Consider the following 23,764-nt stretch of genomic DNA (forward strand, 5'->3'; position numbering starts at 1 on the left):
AGGGCAGACTTGCTAGTCTTTGTTTCTATTCTAGGTTTGTGGGATATCCATACTTTATTCCTGGCCCTCCAGGAAATGTCAGCCATGGCATGGGTCTCAGGATGGACCTGTCCATGCAACAAGCCCTGCACTAACTTTACCCAGCAAATCTTGCATGGAGAGTAAGTGGCAGGTCAAAGGTTTTGGGGATGGAATGGTGTTCGAATCCCTCTAAGCAAGCCTTGCTTGGTTAGAGAAGATGGCCAGTTCAAACTTCCTATTTCCCGTTATTAGGAATTTTTGCTAGGGTGAACTTGTGGATTCCAGGGAGTTTCCGTTGTACGAGGTTTCTACGTTGCTCCAGAAATGGTTTGAGTGAGAATGACCCACACAGGTAGATATATTTAAAAATTTCAGATTCAGTTTGTAAAACTTTTAAGAAGGATTCGGAGGTCAGGTCTAATAAGAAGTGGTATGTTATTAGTGACAGGTTTGAGATTTAAAACAACAACAATTAACAAAACAAACAAACATAGTTCCCAGTTATCTCTCTCAGCCTTGTTATTGTGGACCAAGATATATGATCTAATGTACAGTTCTAATGTCATTCTCCTGACAATGTACACCGTGGATTCTAATGCTCTCTAATGGAAAATAACAAATTAAATCCTTTTATATGTTCTTTTGGCCATAATGTTTTGTCATGCCAATAGAAAAGTAATACATATGAGTAATGTCTAGCTTTCTTTCTCAAGAACTCAGATATGTCACTGAGAAAACTATAAATTATGAGTCAATTAAGACTACAACTGTAATATTTGCCAAAATTCTTTGCTGACTAGAAATTTCATAATGATAAAGTAGCAAACTTAATCACAAACACTTGTGTTATAAGTGCATTTCTTGTTAGAAACATTCATGACAAATAGTATTAAATGATCTCTCTGAAGAGACTGTATGGATGGTTTTGTAGTTGAGAATGTATATTGCTCTTGCATAAGATCATAGCACCCATATCATGTGATCATAACTGCTTTATAACTCCAGTGCCCGTGGTTCCAATTCCCTCTTCTGGACTCCAGGGGCAACTGAACTCAAATGGACGTATACTCACATGCAGCTGCACTCTCATACACATGGTTAAAAATAAAGATTAGAAATATTCATTTTGATTATAATTATATGGGTATTTAGAGGCAGAAATATATTCATTTTCAGTTAGGCATTTAACTGATAAGCTTCTAACTTAAGTACAACAAAGTACATGCTTTTCTTAATTCTAAAATAGAAATGAAATGGAATTGATGTATAATTAAGTGAATAAGGATATAATAATCAAACTATGTTCAATTTTTAAAACTAATAAGGTTCAAATGAATCACTTGATTACAAAATCAATTTTAACCAAACTTTAAAATGCTGTAATCTGTAATACATTTGATGGTAGTTATTTATCAACAAAAGTGAGATTAAAATGCAGAGCATTTAAGGCTGATAGACCTAATTAGGCGTAGAAAATTTAGTAATCAGCTTGTTGCTATTGAATAAATAAAGGTTGTGAAGAATTTTTAATAAACCCCATGGGACATGAGATGCTAACTTTAAAACCAAATAAAGCAGAAAACCTTTTAAAGTGTGCACTTTTATCTCAGAGCCAAAGAATGTACAGGTGCTAAATTAGCCACAAGAGGTTTACAGTAATGTTTCCTAAATGTAAAACAAATCTACAAATACAAGAGTTGACTAAAGTAAAGGTATTAAATCAGTGAGTGGCAAAGTTTATAAAAAAATCATTCTATAATTTATAGTAGACATGCTGTGTTGTTAACATTTAATCACACTTAATGCAAACTTCTGTGAACTTCAGTGAGAGCACCACAAATTTCATGATTGATGTTAAGAAACAAAAATAATCTCTGACTCTGTCTGGTCAAAAGCAATAAACTTTCTACTTTCAATTTTTGCATCTGTCTCTGGTATTCTTTTTACATTAGACTGATAGGCATTCAATAGGTAACCCAGGGTTGAAAATAAGCTGCAAAAGTATTAACCACTAATCCATTAGCCAGATAGTTTGACTCTAATAATAAGCGCCTGGTAAGTTGTGTGCAGGGCACAGAGAACTACAAATTTCTCACGTCATGCATAGAAACTGCACTATATCTAAATGAAGGTGGTCACTGTGCTGCATACTGAATGAATGAACGTAAATGCTATGTTCATCATAAGAAGGTCATAAATGTACAATGAGAGATAAAACAGGGATATTTGAGGTGAGATGTGACACTTTAGAAATAATTACTTGGAAATTTATAAAAAGTATATAATAGAGACACATCAAAAATGCAAATAATAGACTTTTGAATGAACCAGATAAGATCTGTGTAGATCAGAGAAGGAATATAGGTAAAATTATTAATTGGGCAAATTTTAGATAAAGTCTTCAAATACATACATATGGAATATTTTTTTCTTCTCATTCTTGATTCTGGCTACTACTTCAACAAAATATACAAGTTGGCAGCAATCATTTTTTTTTTAAGTTGGGTACTGATATGTGCAAGATCAAAGGGACCTCTTACTGGTGCAGTTTGAGGGCTGTCTATCTTCCATGTGCTCTCATGAAGTTACAGTTTAATAGAACTCAATTCCCACCATGCTCTTACGAGGAACTGATTTTTCCATGAGTGACTGTTCTCTGCCTTAGTCATCTCCCAATTAACATTTGCTGTGGATATAGGTTATCAGCACAGGGATTTGGGAATAGTGCAAACACCCAGGCCAGACTGTCACATTCTAATCCCTAAATAAAAATCTCATTTGTAAAATTAAGTACCCAAATCTCCAAACATCTCTTTCAACTTTACAGTCTACAACATAAAGTGTACAGCCTCGTATATTGCTATTGGAAAAGAAACACACTCACACACGGTTCATACCCAATACAGCTTCAGCAGGAATTTGCATAAAACTCAGTGATATTTCATAATGCACTTCAAATATTTCTCAGAAATTTCATAGGGGCATTTGTAAAGTTATAGGAGTATAAGAAGTCACTGCAGTAGTCAAATTAAAGAAACGGGATATAGAAACTGAAGAGTGTGTGTTTGTGTGTGTGTGTTCCTATTAATCATACACATTCTTATAAGAGAATTTTAGTAATCTGTATTCATTTCATTATATTTCTAGAAGCATCATGATCCCTTACTGAAATGACATGATAAATTTCATTGACACCCTCCCTACCCAATCTCTTTTCTGCCCTCCAACAATTTTCTAATTAGCTAGATTGAGTTCTGAAGGGTATATTGGAATATTTCCATGGATTTCATTGCACTGAAAAAGAGAGAAATTTATTTTATGTTTTTAAGTTACACAGTTTCACAGTGTTTTTCACATTCTCTAAAATCTGATATAGCCAGTAAAACTAGATTTCCTCACTCAAATGTCTACATTCAAAAAAAGCAACAAACAAACAAGAAACAACAACAAAAAAACCAAATGCACATCTACATTAAAGCACTGTTTAGAAATGAACAGTATATCTCAAAATTCTCTGAAAGACTGATCAGCAAACTTAATGTCAAAATAAAATTCTCACAGTAGGAAAAATCAGAGTTAAGAAAGTCTACTTTTGTGTTTCTTTTTCTCTAATTAAATTTAGGACTTTTAACCTATTTTGTCTTTATGGAATCTGGTTTTTACTATTAGTGAAAAACTACTTTATTCCATACTCCCTTGCTTAAATTCAGTTAATTTCTATAGTAGACTGTGGAGAGGGAGAATACATTCTGAAAAATGTTAGACAAGAGGAAATATAATGCCATTTGCAGTGTATGTGTTCATTGACATGTAGATATTTCTTCACTATTAATACTTACAACTTTAAAGAATTAATAATATAACTGTTGTATTAAAAGTTTAGTTTGCAGAATTATTAGTGGTTTAAATTTTTGTGCTTATTTTTTACTTCAATATTATCATCTTAAAAAGATGTTAAATAAGATTTTTGAAATATATATTTGCAATGTACTTATACATATTTATGTAATCTTACCAATTATGTGTATATATCAATATTTATGATTTTAAAGACTGTTCTTTGATATATTTTTTAAAACTTACATTTATATATTTATAACCTTAAATAGTATATAAAAGTATTCCAGTATAAAAGATACACATCCTAGTTTTTATTCTACAGGTCACACCTTAAAATTTTATCCTTCCGAAGTTGAAGATAATGAGGACTTACCATTGTCTTCCACTGATCATCTGGACTTGCATTCTCCATACAGTTGATAACAGCCCATTACAAGCAAAGGCTAACAGTCACTTACTTAGGAAGATGGCGAATTTGACAAAAGATGATGGGAAAATGCTCCATCGTACCAAGCGTGGCTGGATGTGGAATCAGTTCTTCTTGTTAGAAGAGTACACAGGTACAGACACTCAATATGTAGGAAAGGTAAGATTTTTTTTTCCTAGAAAAAACAGAATTTGAAGGTGATACTCATTATCCTTTACAACAACTCGGCATTACTAACAATTATCCTAAAATATTTGATGAGTTTTATTATCCTATGGTGTTACCACAAATTCTTCCAAAGAGACTTGTATGAAATGTACCATTCATGTAATGATATAAATAAACATTTTTTTATAGGTATCAGAATGGGAAATCTGGTAGGTTGACCCACACCTCCCATTGCAACACTGGGAAAGATGAGTCAGGAGGATCACAAATTGAAGGTCAACTTGAACTATGTTGCTAGACCATCCATGAAAGAAAAGAAGAAAAGGAAAGGAGAAGAAAAGAAAATGGAGGGGAAGGAAAGGAAAGAAATGGAAAGGCAAGGCAAGGCAAGGCAAGGCAAGGCAAGGAAAGGCAAGGCAAGGAAAGAAAACGGAAAGGGAAGGAATAAGCAGCAACAAGCAAAATAGTCATGACTTGTGGTTATGACTCATTATTTATTAGCTAGATATTATTCTATTTAGTATGCATATAACCAACACTAACATTGACATTTAAAAATCATGAATAAACTGGCTTTTGGGACCCTGCTCCTCTTACTGGGTTGCCTGGACCAGCCTTATACATAGGGGAACGGGGGAGGTTTGAGTGCTTAGTCTTACTTCAACTTCATATGTCATGTTTTGTTGAGACTCATGAGAGACTTGCTCATTCCTGAACAGAAATGAAGGAGGAGTGGATTGAGGGGTTGGAACAGAGGGGGAGTAGGGTGGAATCCTGGGGTGAGGAGAGACAGGAAACTGCTGCCAGGATGTAAAATAAGTGTATATAAATATATATATATAGGTTTATAAATTTTTATTTGCATATAAAAGATTTTCATCTGCTAAACAAATGACTGTCTTAGATTATTATTTATAAATCGTGAATGAATGCTTCATGTTCCATATGACTAAAAATAAAATGTAGCAATTATATATAATAAAATTTATCAATGTTTCTTAGTAACTAGTTCATGCAGTTTATAATAGAATGACTTGTATGAGAGATAACTTCTTAACATTCTGCTTCTTAAATCCAGCGAGCTGGGTTCCTGCTTGACTGCCATCTAGTAAACAATGGAGCAAAAACCTGAAGAAAGAGAAGATACTACCTTTAGGATGGTACACTGTAATGTCCATTTCAGCCTCCTTGACAGTTTCCCACCTGCCTTCAGGAAAGGAAATAGAGTGATAATACAACTCACTCTCGGGGTCCTAGATTTCAGTTTGTCTCATTGTCTGCTTCTTCTTTCCCTGTTTAACACTTTCTTTGTTTTAGTTCACGACCTCCTATAATTTTTATATATAATGACAACTTTTTACATTTATTACTGCTTATTTTCATAGCCAACTTCTTCTTATCCTTATAGCATTCTCCTGATCCCTCTTATTGTTCATAACATAAGCACAGTTCTCAGGTGTGATGAGACCCTGAGGTAACATCATGAATGATTTTACGTTCTGACAATCAACCACTTGCCATATATTTATTTTTCTTTATTCTTGACCTATAAGTATTAAAATTGAGAGACTGAGAATGGGTTCGCTGAAAACAGAATATACATTAGAATAGGCAGAAAAGAATATAAAATATATAACTGATAGAAAAATATACTATATCCATATCTTTCAAACCAGAAGGACATTTATCCTGAGAAATTGTCAAAATCTTGTTCTGTTTCAATTTGTGTGGGCCAAGTACTTTTTCAAATACAGTCTCTGTTAACTGAAGCCTATTATTTCCTCTTTCTTGCGATCTCTCTTTCATGACTACCTAGGTCATACACTCTTGTACAGTGCAGTTCACCTAATGATTCTTTCCTTCCATCCCATTTCTCTTGAGATTAGTCATATGGCATCCCTCTATATCCCTCATTTAACTTCACTTTCACAGTCTAGTTAATAGGTATCATTGGGACATTTCAAGTTCAACAAGCAAACGTTTGTGTCTAAGGACTTGAAATTGCTTTGTGATTCTTTTTTTGTGGGGGGTCAATATATAAAGAATTCACTGTGGGTCACAGGCCACTGAAATGGTTCTGCCTGATAGTTTCACAGTTGCAGGAAAATGGTCACAGAGAAGGGAGATACTTATAATCCTATGACTGTTGAAGCCCCTTTGCCTGTATTTGTGATTTAACTCTAAATTAAAATGTTTCCTAAGTACTGTTTATTAATTAATTTCTAAATAACACATTTTTTCCAAGTGTTGCAGTGAACATCTTAAAACATTAGCTGTGTCTACTCTCCTTTCCCTTTGCCTACTTATCTTAAACAGTAGACTAAAAGGTAATGTGGAAGATGATAATAAACATATTTTTGTCCAGGGAAGATTATAAATGCAAAACTGGTTTTCAATAATTTTCAGTTTTCTCCTGGAAATAATATGAAAATACAAGGAATATGAAAACAATATAAAATACCTAATTTCCTTCTCAAAATATGTGAGTTCTTTACTTTGTTAGTGCTCTTATCTTGCATGAGTAATTATTGTTCATATGTTTTAATATTAAATGCTCCTTCAAACAGTTTTTAGAATTATTTATTTATCAAATCTTATTTATTATTAATTTAGCTGCTTTCTGGATGTTTATAAAAGCAACTATTAGCATATGCAAAGACCAATCATAGCCTAAGTTTTAAGCATTGTTATATGCTTAAACTCCATAAAAATTTATACTTTGAATGGAAAATGGACATAGATTTATGACTAAAGTACTATCATTTCCCCCAATTAAATCTGCAATTTTTTTTTCCAGAGCCGCTGCATTGGTAAATTAAAGCTGGTGAATTAATCACTGGGCAACTTCCTCACACACTAAAATGGGAAAGGGGCCAGTGAGTTTTAAGAGAAAGAGATTTTCATAGTTTTATCTTAGTTTTGCAAAATAGATATTACAGGAAATAACAAAACATTATCTTACAGATAATATAAAATTATAAAGTTAGAAATACATATGAACCTCAAAATAAAGTTAAGATTTCAATTAGACTTTGAATAAATGGTTTTATGGTGAACCAAATAAGAACAACAATAATTAGTACAATGCATATCCACACAATTAACTATGTGCTTTCTGGGATTGAATCCTATGTTCTTAAATAACTGCAAGATTAACGACTCATATGACATTTCTAATTCTGACATTTCTTCCATTTTAAATTATATTGTTGTTAAATTTGGTTAATTCTAAAACTGTTGGAATATTTTCTTACTTGATAATATGACCAGGAAAAACTAGTAAAACTTGTATGGGTAGACAGACATATTAATGACAATTTGTCGAAGAAGTCAAAACTGAAAGAGAGAGAGAGAGAGAGAGAGAGAGAGAGAGAGAGAGAGAATGACTCACTCAACTCTTGGGAAAGAGCCTTTCAAATCTTGTACCTCTCAAACACTTCTGAAAATTTCTGTCTTCTTTTGTTTTGTTTATATTTTCTATTTATTTGTTTTCATACATGGCACCTTCGTCCTCTTCTAGGAAGGAAAAATGTCAGAAGAGATTGTTAACTCAGTTCCTCTATGTTATCGCTATTCAAACTTTGAGAAGATCTTTGTTCTAGACTTAGCTGTTGAATTTTTATAATTTTCACACCTATTTGTGTACCCTATTACTCATATCATCATGAGTATAGTCACAGTATTCATAAGCAATATTTGACCTTCACTGTGCACTTTCTGATTGGTTACAGCAACGTTTTGGATAACAGAGGGGATACAGTTGCAGATATAAAATTGATGAGAATTTTGTTTATATTTATTTTCAACTATGGAAATTTATCCTCTGCATATTTACAGAAGCTCATTTGTGTGCTGAAGAATATATAGTGTAATGGGCAATAGCTCACTTTCTGCTTATAGAAATTTGATATATAATTTGTAATATAAATAACAAGGAAAAGTGAGATTAGAAAGAGAAATGGACTCCGAAATTTACTGAAGTTTACCTGGTGCAGTCACTGTAAGTTACAGTGATTTTCAGAATCCAAATAAAATAGCTTTATAAATGTTTTAAATTGTCATTATTTTGTTCATATATACTCTGATTTATGAATGCATTTATTCCAGAATTTTCTTCATAACCCAGTCATTTAAAACTCAGAACACATACGAAAAATATTAAATATTATGACCAATTACTCACGACAGCTTACCCAGGCTAGTTTTACACCACAGCATAAAAAAATCACCTTCAAAATAAAGCTCCATCTTCTATCATGAACTACCAACACTGTTACTGAACATTCATCTTTACTACTTCTGTTGTACAATGCCTCATAGCATGGAATTAGACTTACTTCCTTTCCAATGCAATCTCCATATCTTAAATGAAAAAATAATAAATTAATACTTATTTATAAGTAAATTATGCATCAAATAATACTGAATTAAGATTTGCAGCTATTGTTATATATCCTTAAGTTTAATTTTAAGGAAGTTTATTTGCATGTTTATTAATTAATTTCTTTATTTAACATTCAGATGGCAGTTTCCCCTTTCTTTCTCTTCCCAGTCCCTGCCATCACTTCCTCTCTCCTTCGTCCCATCTACCACCTCCTCTACTGCTTCTCTTCAGGAAAGGGCAGGCCTCCAAGAGATATGAACCAGTCATGCTATATCAGGTTGAAGTGATACCAGTCACATCTTTTCCTAGTAACCCTGGTCAAGGCAACCTGGAAGGAGGTAAAGTTCCTAACAGCAGGCAACAGAGTCAGACACAACTCTTGCTCCCACTGATAGGAGCAGCTCGACAAGAGGGCCAAGTTACAGAACTAGAACATATATGAAGAGTCCTAAGTCTGTCCCGTGCAGACTTCCTGGATGTCAGTTCAATCTCTGTGAGCCCCTATGAGCCCAAGTTAGTTGTTCTGTGAGTGGTCTTGTTAGGTCCTTGACCCCTATAGAAGAACTTTAATTTTTTGTTGTTGTACATGTAACTGAAAACAGCTTTAACTATTAAGTGTGTTATAAAAGACTGTCAGTATTTTCAACATAATTTTTAGTAACACTTCTGCTTCTATTGGCTTTAGGACTTTTAAACTATTTATATTTTGCCAACATTCTCTTCGTCTGCTTCAAAGAATGCAGGTGATAAATCCTACACATATTGCTTTAGCAATATGGTTAAAAATGTTAAAAGATAATGAAAGAAGGGATAAGTAGGAAAAAGACAAGAAGTTAAACAGCAGAAATAGCTATGTCTCTAGATTTAGTTATATACAAAAAGAGGGATGAAAATAACATCTGGTTTGACACAGGACAACATTCCCCATTGTTATAGTCATGATACAACATGACATTTTCTTATAGGAAACAAGGCTTAGGAAATTTTCCAAATAATGCTAAGCTCAAATTGTATTGTATAATCATACAACAAAAAAGGTTAGGGAATTCAAATATTTGCTTTATTAGTATATACATTATTTATTTAACACTGTTGATTTTCTACTTGTTGGTTGTGTTTTTGAGACATCGTCTTATTATGTAGTCCTGGCTACTTTAGAAGCCGAACTTTATGCTGTAGGAAAGCTGGCCTCTAGCTTACAGATCCTTCCTCCTCTCCCTGAGTCCTGGGATTAATGTTATGTCACCACACTTGACAGAAATTCAAGCAATTTTTTAAATCTAGTCTTTATCAATTAATGCTATAATTTTAATGCTTTATAAAATTAAAATTTAAGATTGATCATGACATATCACATAAAATATTATATAGTCCTTCTTTGCTGTTCTCACACACATTTCTGTAATGAAACTTTACATTTGGTATGCAGAGTTTAATAATAGCAAATATTATTTTTATGCTAGGGAGAATTCTCAATGTTAAACAACAAGAGTTTCTAGATTCTATGTGTGTAACTTCTACAAAATAAACCAATCTTTTACCCATGTAGGAAATGGTTAGATATGGTAGATATCTATTTATAATTTTGTTACTAAGTTTTGGTATGAATTTTTGTACTTCATAGCATCTTATTCAATGAATGCTAAAAATTCCTTTGAACACAGTTAGCAGAACATTGTTAACTCTTGGCAAAAGGAGAGAATAGATGAAGTCATCTGTATCCTAAATGATATTTGTGACTACAATAAGCTCAATGGTATTTTCACTTCCAGGCTCTGACAGCTACCTGCCAAAATGCTATTTCTGGGTGAAGGAGACATAAGAAACTGGGAGTTTAATTAGCCCTGCATTGCCCGATGAAACATTAGTGCTGTTTTATAAATGAATGATGTATGTCTGTTTGTTTAAGAATGATGGCACTTTCTGTATTTTCTGGAACAAAGGTATTTACTGGAGACAGCCACAAATATTTGATTTTCTCATGTGCAAATATTTTGTAATCTGCACAGAGGAAAACGTATTGACCTGTATTAAGTATCACAGGTTTGCTGTGTTGGTGTCCATGGAAACGAAGCTAGGAAAAGGTTACAAAAACTCTCACCGTGCTTTACATTGAGCTCATGAGGTAACTGAAGTCAGAGTAGATACACAATAGCTAAGTACATAGTGAGATACATGTACTGAATGCTAAATTAAGTTCACAGCTAACATTTATGAGAATGTGATTATAATAAATTTTCACTCAGAGAAATATTTCTTCTTATTAAAAGTAGAGACACAGATGCATATTTAAGAATGAATGAATTAATTAATAATGAATAAATTAGTGAATGAATAATAGTTGACCAAGTTAGCAAAAGATGAGAAATGCTTTCTTTTCCTTAGTAGAGAAAATGCTAGCTCAATATTTTTTAAAATAATCTTTTCTCATTTTACATACTAATCCCAGTTCAAGCTCCCTCCACTTCTACTCCCCACCTTCCATCCACCCACCCCCATCCACCCCTCAGAGAGGTTAAGGCTTCCCATGGGGAGTCAACAAAGTCTGATACATCACTATATCACTATGAGGCAGGACCAAGCCTCCCCCCATATCAACACTGAGAAAGGTGTCCCTCCAAAGAGAATGACCTCCACCAAAACCAGTTCAAACACTAGAGATAAATCCTTGTCCTATTGCCAGTAGTCCCACAGACTACCCCAGCCACACAATGTCACTCACATTCATAGGGCCTAGTTTATTTTATGAAGATTCCCCTGATGTCAGTCAGTATTCAGTGAGTTCTCACTAGCTCAGGACAGCTGTTTCTGTGGGTATGTAGCCCCATTATGGCCATGATCCCTTTGATGATATTATTCCTCTTTCCTCTATTCATCTGAACTCTGGGAGCTTGGCACAGTGCTAGGTGTGGATCTCTGTATCTGCTTCCTTCAGTTGCTCGATGAGGTTTCTATGATGACAATTAACATAGTCATCAATATGATTACAGAGCAAGGTCAGTACAAGCACCTTCCCCACTATTGCTTAGGGTCTCAGCTGGAGTCATCCTTGTGAAATCCTGGGTATTTCCCTAGTGTCAGATTTCTTGCTAGACCCATAATGGTGCCTTCAATCAAGATATCTCTTTTCTTGCTCTCCCTTACTGTACCACACCCATTTTGGCCAACCTGTTCCCCCATGTTCTCTTCCCCCTTTTCTTTCCTCCTCAACCTTCCCTTCCACCCTCCTCTTTCACTCCCCTTTTCAATTTTCTCAGATCTTTTCTAATTCTTTTCCCAGGGGAACCATGTGTGTCTCTCTGAGAATTCTCTTTGTTACCTAGCTTCTCTGGGGCCATGGACTATAGTCTGGTTATCCCTCACTTTATATATAATATCCACTTTTGAGTGTGTACATACTGTGTTTGTCATACTGGGTCTGGGTGCCTAATTCAGGATGTTTTTTTTTCTACTTCTATCCACTTGCCTAAAAATTTCAAGATGTCATTATTTTTACTGCAAATGTACAAATGTACATTTTTAAATGTACATTTCCATTTTGCAAATGTACCATGTTTTTTTTTTCCTTTCTTTGGCTGAGGGGCATCAAGGTTGTTTCCAGGTTCTGACTATTACAAATAATGCTATTCTGAACACAGATGAGACAGCTTTATAGTTTACAACACATTCTTTTCTTTAAAAATTATTCTTACAGGACTTTGATTTCATTGGTTTTATCCTATAACAACAATGCAGTACTAGTAGTATCATGTCAAAATTTATTTCAGTATATTTTTCATATATACCTGAAAATAATTTGTGTGCCATACTTGTCGGGTAGTACATAATGTTCTGCCATCTCAGAAAATGTATGTTATAGTAGTTCAAAATTCTATGGTTATACTTTCTGGATATACAATTTGATTCTATTTGTTTAATGGAAATAAGATATTTGTAAGAATCATTTACTTATTTATCCTTTTTTTAGCTATTTGGAATTTACATCTCTGTTTGCTGTTGTGTTTAAAAAGTCTTTATCATTAATTAAATAATAGTTAACATAATTTCTATGAAAGTTTGTGAATCCAATGTATGCACATATTAAGTAGCTGTCTATGTACTCTCTCCAAAGTTGAAATATATACTACCTCAAGATTATTATTTCCACATCACATACTCTTTAGCAAACTGATTATTGCCATTTCGACCAGAGCAGGCCTAGTATCAAACATAGTTCATCTAGAAATATCTTACTACGTGAGTCACTTTGTCTCATTCTAATTTACATACATATGTCTGAAAATGATTCTTGTATGATTTATCTTTGTTATAATTTAGCATTCAGGATTTCAGTTTACTTATGTCTGAAATGTTGATACAATGTTTTAAATTTGCAGCTTATCCAGTGTTATATTTTTAAATATTAATATGTTTTATTGATTTATGCTTTTTTTGAAGTCTATAAATCTTTGGCATATACTTGATATAATTTTATCCATACACTCATGATGTTTATTTGGTTTTGATTATCTGAAAACACTTTTATTTCACTTTCAATTTAAGTAATAGTTCAACATACCTTGATGTGATAGTTTTCTTTTCTCATTAGAGTTTTTAATTACCTCTGCATATTACTATTGACTCTATGCTAATAATAATAAGTTAATCTGATGCTTATTGTTGCTGTCCATAGTTCTATAGCTGCTCATAAGTACTGTCCAAAAATATTCTTTTGAACAATCTGACCTTGATATGCACATTGGTTTTGTGTTCATTCTACTTGGAACCCAATAACCTGTTAATAGCATATTGCCACTGGAGCAGAAGAGTTTTGTATTATGTGGAACATCACTGATGCAGTTTTTTCCTATTGAAATTTATTTTTTACTGCAAATGAGCATTGAATTACCCTGTGAATTCTTAAAATTATGTTTTATGGAGTGGAATTAGTGATATAAATATGCTTCAGAGAATACATATAATAATTCTCATATTTTTATAGAAAATTTTCCTTTTTGATATCAACATTATAAGTAGAGGTCAACATAGCTAGAATGCAATTAGCATCATCACTTAGGTATAATTTTGTTGAATATTTCATGTAAATTACTTTATATATTAAAAATGAATTTATATCTGCTATTTTTAATTCTTCACATCTTTTGTAAAGAACACTAAGAATAATACAGCATAAGTTTGAAACCTCTCCTGTAGATTTCCTTTTCAGATTGCTTGCTAATCATAATCTCCATAATTTAGGATTAATGTTTAAAACAAGCAAATGTTCGAGGACAACATTTTCATTATTATATGATATTCCTCACATTATATGAGAAATAGGTATGGAATAGACAAAATAAATATATGTGGATTTAATTTTTCTTTATATCTACCTGTGTTCCAAGGGAATTTGGTTTTTTTCCTAGCATCAATTTTTTGAAATAAGCAAATATTTTATTAATACTTATTTAAATTATACAAATAATACAAATATATAAATAATACATTTAATAAATAATACAGAGTTGGTATTATGAATTTAATCACAAGCATTTACTTATATAATGTTGTCCATTAATACTATCCCTTCCAGCTGTAAAGCTAATTTTGTATCCCATTTAATAAGGCGTTCATTTACATTTGCAAGCAGAGAACATCAGAGAAAGGGTGCAAAATGCTTCATTTTACAAGCAATGATTTAGGGTGCTTGCAAATGTTCACAGGTCTTACAGTGTCTTGCTGCTCATGTGCTTTCCCACAGTGTTGCACTGTAGGTTCAGTCACTAGTAGAAATGCGCTGAGCATCCTTTTCATTTTTACATAGAGTAAACGTCTATGTACCATCTGTACTCGCTTCATCTATGCTTGCTCTTTGTGAAATACTCCCTCCTACACGAGGAAAAAATAAAACTGCAGATCACTTGTGACACAAAAGAATTAAAGTGGTTTCAATAGTCAGTAGTTATATGAGTAAAGTCAATCACTGTCGAAAATGAAGAGGCAGACATCCTCCTAAAGGGTAAGATGATTTCTTGCATCTTTGCAATATAGGAGGAAAAGTGGGAACATAAAATGTGATCAAGTCTTGCTTATTTCCCAAAGTAGAAACTCATCACTGGGTTCCACTAAAGATGGAACTTTCTTCACATTCAGTTATGATCTTATCAAGGTGACAGAGAGAATGACAGAGAAAATGTTTTGAAAAGTACTGTGTAAGATATTCAGCGTAATGTCATCACAACGTATTGTGCCTCAGATTAAACCAGGGGAAGAGGTTGAGGTAGGAGGATAATGAGTTTACCACTGCCTGAACTAAACTTAAAAATGGAACAAACAAAAAAGGAAGAAAGGAAGAAAGGAAGAAAGGAAGGAAGGAAGGAAGGAAGGAAGGAAGGAAGGAAGGAAGGAAGGAAGGAAGAAAGGAAGGAAGAAAAAAACTAAAGCAAACAAAGGAATCACAGCACTTGGAGGCACAACCATGTAACTCCAGCATTCAGGATGAAGAAACATAAATCTTGCACAGTCCCTTTCAGGCATGGTTACATAGTTAGCACTAGAGTAACTTTTGCTATGAAAACTGGTCTCCAAATTACAAAGAAACAAAACCTGAAGCATGTTAACTCCAATACTGCATTCTGATTTCTGGTATTTTAGCTTTGTTTAAACAGGCAAAAATTTATTGGAAACACTGTTTAAAACCCTCACATCCACTCACATATTAAAGCCAAAAACTAAGGATCAGCACAAAAGGAAAGAATCCATTCTAAGAAATAGTTGTTAACACATGCTCTCATAGAAACTTGAGGAGTAGTGTTCTTTCTGGTTGAAATAATTTGAAAGCTTTACAACTGGAAGGGGTAGTATTAATGGACAACATTATATAAGTAAATGCTTGTGATTAAATTCATAATGCCAACTCTGTATTAGTTATTAATATGGCTTATTCTTCTAATGAAGAATACTTTATATAATAGTGTGTAAAAGAAAATATAACTGAGTATGGGAGCATAAAAAAGGCAAATCACTAAAGAAAATGATGGTACTTTGAACTCAAGTACTTTCAATATATTTACATGATTAAACTGTTTTTTAGATCAGGTATTCCAATTGTATCTATAATTGAAGTCCCGAGGCCAAGAACATTTGACAATTATTTTAAAACTCCTGAAAACTGAAAGGAAATGCATTTCAAAGCCTTAGCAATAAATTTTAAAAGCCCATTAATAATTAGGGTTCAGTTATTACCTTAAAATTAGACAAAGATCTGATTTAGCTGATACCATTGTCCAGGGATGCATCTTAAAATTAAGAGTCTCACTGCAACTGCATTTAGTAACTGTGGTCCCCTTCTTCAAATAAAGTGGAAGAGCAGGATACTTTTCTTTAATGTTTAGCATTATCTTCTGAGTCCAGAGAAGCATTATTTTGCTGTCATCTTAAATGGTTACTGAACATCACACAATAAAATACTGTATAGAAATATGGCTAAGACAACATTGTTGATAATGAGATTTCCTTTAGAAAGAACATTATCCCCAAGAAACATTATTAAAGAGGCAGCTGCAATTGAATTTGCATGTAGTACTAGATAGTCATAGATAGGTGTGTCAACCATCCTAACTAAATTACTTTTCTCTGGGTCATTAGAAACTCTCCTAAACACCAACATGGACAGAAGTCAGTGAGCAATATCAGAGACTGATCTCCTGTGTGTATGTGCACGTGAACACACACACACAAGAATGCACTCAAACATAAAAAAATACAATTCCAGAGAAAATAAATTAATTATTGATGTCTCTCTATTTTTGTTTCTCCTGTGTTGTTGATCTTGACCTCCTTATTATATCCCTAAATTCTGTGTGGCTTGACATACGTTGTATCTCTAAGTAAACATTATGTCTGGAGCTGTATGTCTGATTCCTAAAAGCTGCAGATGACCTGGACTTTCTTCTCACCTTCTCTGATGGGCTTTCTGCTCTACTGCCTCATGACTTTCTTCTTTGGAAGGCATCATAGCTTTGTTCCCTTCTAACACCTTTGATGGGAAACTGCTTGGTTACCCATCTCTTTCATTCTTCTCAAACTATAAAGAGGTTTTCACTATACGGCACCATGTTTACCCTTAAATTCTCACACATACAAAGTTCATATATGTCTTCCATTTTGTTTCATAAGCGTAAAATACTGTTGATATTAAAAGTATCTAAATGCAGTGTTGCAGTCTATGAGCACATGGTGGTGCTTTCTCTATGTACTCACACTGTACATATACTACAATAGTGAATTAGTTTTTATCTTAGCACAGCTCAGAGTATAAGAAGTGAATGCGCACATGTGTATGTGTGTTTGTTTATATCAAATGATATCTAATGGTACTTATATTCAGGGCATGAAAAGAAAAAAAATTATCTCCCTAGATTTCTTGTTTTGGTTTGTTTTTTGTTTTTGTTTTGTTTTGTTTTTTACAGTGCTCATAGCACAGTGAAAACATACACAATCAAACCACACAAAAGAAAAAGACCAAAGAGTTGTGCATATCAATACCACAATATGCAATTTAAAGAAATAAACTTTAGATGTAAATATCCTGAAATAAACTCCATTGTAAATAATGTACTTTCTTTATAAGGTTTGATTTACCTGCATCCATAATATCACATCAGTAATTCATTATAAACATTGTGCTCTGGCTGCGACTACTATGCTTTATATTATATGCATTGAGAACACAACAGATATTACTAGCTCTATTTAACATATATTTCTTTAAAGTTGGAATGAAAGAGTGGGGGTGGAGATACATTGTTATAGATAACATGCTCTAGAGTGTAAAAATTGCCTCTTGAAATATGTTCAAGGCTGCAACCTTTGTCTGTATTCTAGGAGATATAATAAGAGCAATGAGTGATTCCTAATTTCCTCTCTTGTCATTTGCTCCTGGTAATGTATGCTTCATCTCGACCATGTTCACAGTGAGTAATGCTTGAATCAGAGAGAACACATATTCTTTTCTGAGTTTCTGGTCAAGGATGGAAATAGAGGCGCCTATTTTAGCTTTGCGTAAGGCCAGAACAAGGTTGAAAGGAGCAGAGTTAGCATTTATGAACTCAGAAGGATGAAAGGAAGCAGAAATGTGTGAATTGTGATAAGAGCGGCCTCGAATATGTCAGGAGCTTTGCTAATGCTTTTGTTGCTAGCATTCTTTCCCCTTCCTTGGCTCACAAAAGTTAGAGGAAATGAAAATTTCTGTGGGCATTCAGTGTGAATTCTATGTGAGTATCGACAGCCATTCTTAATGTATTCTTTTGCAGACATTTCAATCACTGTCGGGCATGTAAGTTATGAGAGAAAAAAATAAATCATATACTTTTATAGAGATGTACAGGACAAGGTCAATTTTTGAAATCATATTTTATAATTATTTTCATGTTAATTAGGTGGAATTTAGGTATGTGTTCCAAAGTCTAATTAAAGCAATGAAATGAAAGGTGTGGCTGCTAATTCACTGGACGCAGGGATAGCTAATAACTTCTCTGCTTTAGATGTTTTCATAATCAGTCTACTTGGGTGAATGCACCCGGAAAGTGGACATAACTGGAAGAATACAGATCTAACATGATGACATCAGTTCTAGACTATTGGAAGGTATGTGTCAGGTGGAATAATACGAATGTTGTGCATGAATGTGCAGATTCAGGAAAGTGAGTTTAGCATGCATTGTAAGTCAAATAGGTATTAGACAAACAGTCAATAAAATTACTAAGGTTATTTGTACTATAAAACAATATGTATTCCAATAATTTAATTATTTATGTGGAGAGAAGAAGTTAAGCATTCAAAAAATTGAAATCAGTACCATATAATTTACAAGACTATATTAAAAATGAATGATATTTAAATTAATAGCATTTTGAAAATAAAATAACAAATTAACACTTCACAAATTATCATTGTTCAATAATTTCTAGATGTATTTCATTCATTATAAAACCATATATATATGTATATATATATGTTATGTTAAATTATATGCACTTGAAATATCTCCTGATTTGCAGTTTTGAGAAAAAATAATGACTATTTTGAAATTTTCCTATTAAAGAGTATATTTAAATGTAGATCCCGCCAATGAAATCAGAAAAAAGACACTGGAAAGTTCTCTGTTGTTGTTAAAACTGTTGAACTAACTCTCATCGTGCAGGTTCCCTCTGTGCTTCAGTTTATCACATCAGTTGTTCAGTATTGGAAATAAAGCACTGCATTCTTGGCAACTAATGGATGAACATATTTTGGTTTCCTTGTCAATAATGATATTAACAACAATAGTGAGTTGTAGTTCTTTGCCAGTCTTTTCACAATCCCGAGTAATTTGATAATTGGCATGGAATTTTTAAGAGAGAAATCTGAAACCCATGGTGATAGGTAAAATAGATTTTACTCTGTGCAGTGATTCTTCTAGTAGACTTTAATAAATAGAAAAGTTCATAGAACACCTCAAGACGATTGCACAAAATCTTTGATTATGCATAAAATATCATGATTACTGAGAAAAAATTGACAACTAAACACAAAATTGTTGTATTTTATAATAGTGAAGGTACTCACTGTTAAAATACTTTTCAGAATCTAAATGATATAAGAAATTATCAGAAACCATCTAATTAAAAAAATAAAATTAAAAAAGAAATGTGGAAAAACTTAATATTTAATACTGACATATAAATGAATAATTGCTTAGTTGAAACTTTTTGTTATATTGTAATAAATGCTCACATCAGTGGTGAAAAGCTGATTATGTTATATTATTTGGCTTTATATATCAGAACTTTCTTAGTTCCTAAACTTATGTATAGATTATTGTGATATTCTGATTAATGTACAATCATTGAATAATCTTCAAACGAGAGAAGCATCTTAATTCTCTAACATGTTTTTATAGGAAAATAAAAAATTAATGTGGATACTTGTGTCTATTATTTAACAATTTTTGAGCAGGTCAAACAAAAATCACCTAATAAAAGTTAGGTTGTTCTCCATACTGATTTACATATTAATTCAAAGCTTTGTGTTATATTAAGGGTAAGATTGTGAAAATATATTTTAAAAAAGTAACAGGTGACCAATACATGGTAAAATAAAGCATCTTACAATTTTTCAATTTCAGTGAATTTTTAAAACTAAAAGATTAACACATCACAGTAATTGGAAGTATTTCATAGAGTAAGTTTAATTACTTTACATAGAGCCAGACAACCATTTAAATCAGAATAGTGGAGGAAGTTTGTTTAGAGACGTTTTGTTTTCACTTACAGTGGATAATTGCTTATTATGTTGAGACCATAACAGTCCATTATAAATTATGCAGATTGTATTTTATGAAGACTTACATGACACAGTAGATATCTGACACTATAAAATTTTATCTGAATTACTATAATTATAAATTTTATTTAGCTTTCTTTCAAACAGAGTGATTTTATTCATTATGGTCACCACAGAAGGGCAGCGCAAAAAGTTCAAAGACTGATGGTCCAGTTTCAAGATAGGGAAAACAAAAAAACACCAACAAGGAAGAGTCCTAGTATATTCTAAACTGAGTTAAAACTCTATAGTCAAATCATATTATTATTTATAAGTAAAAGTAAGCATGTAATACAGTATTTGGGATTTTCATATTTATAGAAATAAAGAAAATTTATATACAGTCAGAAAATCTTTCATCAATATAATTTGAACATGTTCATAGGCAGTGTAACTCTTTGAGATTTAAATGAATGTTATTTCTTTTTAAAAAATTCTATGGAATTAATTAGCAGGCAATGATTGGGACAAAAAGAATGGACTTTTAGAGATAAATGGACACAGATTCAGGAATGCTAATTTCCACCACCTATTAGCAAGTGAAGGGTGTGAGAGGGTGAGGAGACAGGCAAATAAGAATCAGTGAGAGACCATGCTGTAAAAAGTAAACATAGAGAATGATAGAATTGGACATCGGAAGTCAACCTCTGAGATCTATTGACAGGTATCCATGAACATGTGCACACACTAATACATAGAAGTTCATACACTGCACAAGTACATACATCACAATATACACAACATTCTTGAGGAATAGAAGTTCGTGAAAACAATCAAAGTAGTGGGACATTCTTTTGGTTTGTGCATGTCTTTATGTTTATTTAAGACAACCTAAAGCCATGGCCATATTTTAAGAATGTGATTTTAAGAATTCCCTTATATATTGAAGATTGGGGTTTTGTTACTGTATTTCTAGAAAACAAAGAGAATCATGAGTCCTAAGTAATAATCCCATTGTACGAATCTAGGTGGGCAAATGTGATCATTGCATAAGAAAGTACAAAATGTAGTAGAATTATCGGCATTGCAAACAGAATAAAGAATATGGCAGAAACAAATATTTTTGACATGATAAATTCTCAAAATATAGTAGAACATATATGAACGGAGTGTGTTATAAAGGAAAGATGAGAGAAGGCACATACAATAGTTGAGAGGACCAGTCTTTGCTATTGATTGAATATGATCCACTTTAGTCTCCCAGTAATTCCCATGTTTGGAGCTTGATTGTCAATATCGTAATAGCAAGATATTTCATAACCTGCAGTAACTAACAAAAGCTTAGTGTAAGGAAATTTGGTCATTGAGGGTGCTAAAATAAGACAGAGTTAACAGTATTCTGTGACTTCTGTTCCTAAGCAATGAGATTTCTATAAAAACACATGGTGGCCTTTAATGAATTATCTACTCATTTTTTTTCATTTTATATCTTGTTTTGGCTTGTACTCTAGCTGTGACATCATCAAACATAATATAATTACTGCAGCTAGCAATGTCCTATTTATGACTTCAGCTGCCAGCATTCTAAGCAAAATAAACCTCTTCCCTTGCAAATAATCCAGTCTCAGATATGTTCATACAGGAATGGTGTTATGCAATTGCAAAGTTTTAAGCAGTTGACTTGTCAAATATGTGTTAGTAAGGCACATACTGAAATATCATATCCAAAAGTCAGTGACGGGGTAGGATGGAAGCTAAGTTGTGCCAACCTTAATATACAACTTATAATTAGAGCCATTTGCATTAGATATAGATGTTTTAAAAATTAGAAAATAAGAATAAGAATGATTACTGATTGTTTTTCAAGAACAGTGTGTAACATTACAGATGATATTTAAGAATTCTTTTGAAATTATAATATAGTCAATCACTTTACCCTTACATTTAATACCATGTATTTTTCCATGTGTTCTTTCAAATTTATTGTCTGCTTTAATTTTGTACATGTAGATTTCGAAAAACATAAAAAAATCTATACTTATACTTGTATGTATTGAAAAGAGGCCATTAATTAAGACAGTATTAATGATAAGATACAAAGAAAAATATTATAGATGCAATGGAGAACAAGCCACATGTGTTGTATTTGATTTTTAAATATTGTTGAAGTATAGTAAATTTAATAATAGTCATATATTCAAATTTACTATGTAATAATTGATTCAAATTATATAATGTCACTATAAAAGTCAAATTATTGCCTCGGTAAGCTTTCTTATGAAGAGTACTTGATGCATTACTGAATATAAACTTTAATGTTTGCAATAAAAAATGAAAGAAATGCAGACTTATAAAACAAGCTTTAATAAATATTGCAGATACTGAAACTGCAGTAAAGAAAGCACAGCAGGGCTTATATGTTATGTTGATACTGCATAGAATATCAAATATTTTGATGAGAAATATCCCTAGTTATGTATTTATTTGATTGATGTTAGCTTTTTTGCAACTTTGTACCTTTCAAAATTCAACTTTGTTTACTCATTAAGTGATGTTTTTGTTTCTCAAGAAATAAGGTTTAATTCAGTGAGATTTACTTTAAAACAAAAAATTTATAGACTTAACTCTTAGATTTTCAGAATATATGTAAGCATAATGAGAATATATGTAAGCATAATGAGAGAGACCCAGAGAGAGAAACAGAGAGACAGAGACAGAGAGAGAAAGAGACAGAGAGAGAGAAAGAGAGGGAGAGAGAGAGATAGAAAGAGAGAGGAGACAGGGACAGAATTTAGAACAGCACTACTACATTACAATATCTAATTAAGAAAAGATAAAAGATTATAGATCAATGATAATTGGTAATAGTAATTTTTTTTAAGAATTTGGTTCAAAGATACTCTTTAGGACTAGTTTTAAGGAATGGCTTCTAACATACAATCTGGAGAGCAATGTAAAACAGCTAGAAGTACACAATATCCATGAAACTATCAAGATAATTATGGAATGCATTTCTCAGTTCCTATCTGCTTTAGAAAATATGATTGAGCTATGAAACATCTCTATTTTTAATCATAATTTATAGGATTCCTTCAAGAAGTGTGTGTGACATCAAAGTTGATATTTTATTTGATTTTAACATTTGAAATTATAATTTTAGCTTTTCACCCTTCTATTTTTCTCCCTCCACATATTCTCATGTATTCTTTTTCTCTTTCAATTTTAATTAAGAACATCTAAAATGATCTGTATACTGTTACTTAGATGCATATGGTTTCACTGCTGCCCATTCCATATATAACAAATTAGCGTGCCCTTTTTTTCCTGCCGTCAGCATTGCTGAGTTGCCTGTATTTCTTCATGTAGGGTCTAGCCTCTTATGCCTTCTCCTGTCCATGTTAGATATCTATTGCTGACATTTTTTTTTCAGGTCATATTCAACCAAACATTTTGACTAAGATTTGCAGCTAATGATTTTGACCATTACAGGAGACACAAACAAGCTTCCTGTTCTCCTGGTTCTTACAATTATCTGGTCCTTCTGTTCCCATATTCCCTGAGCCTTAGGTGCAAGAATTCTGTTATAGATGTGTTAATGAATATTGAGATAAACAGGTCTTCATTTTTTTAATTGAAAATAA

The 23,764-nt window shown here is 32.5% G+C and overlaps 1 protein-coding gene across 1 annotated transcript in view; it reads left to right on the plus strand.

The window, feature by feature from the left end:
- The window catches only part of Cdh9 (cadherin 9), a 98,655-nt gene that overhangs the window by 39,970 nt on the left and 34,921 nt on the right, over positions 1–23,764 (plus strand). The window contains exon 2 of the mRNA XM_005356650.3: positions 4,184–4,447. Within this exon, the coding sequence (XP_005356707.1) occupies positions 4,223–4,447 (225 nt within the window). The 5' untranslated portion in view covers positions 4,184–4,222. The remainder of the gene's footprint in view (positions 1–4,183; positions 4,448–23,764) is intronic.

This window comes from Microtus ochrogaster, chromosome 19 (assembly GCF_000317375.1).
Source record: "Microtus ochrogaster isolate Prairie Vole_2 chromosome 19, MicOch1.0, whole genome shotgun sequence".
Lineage (NCBI taxonomy): Eukaryota > Metazoa > Chordata > Mammalia > Rodentia > Cricetidae > Microtus > Microtus ochrogaster.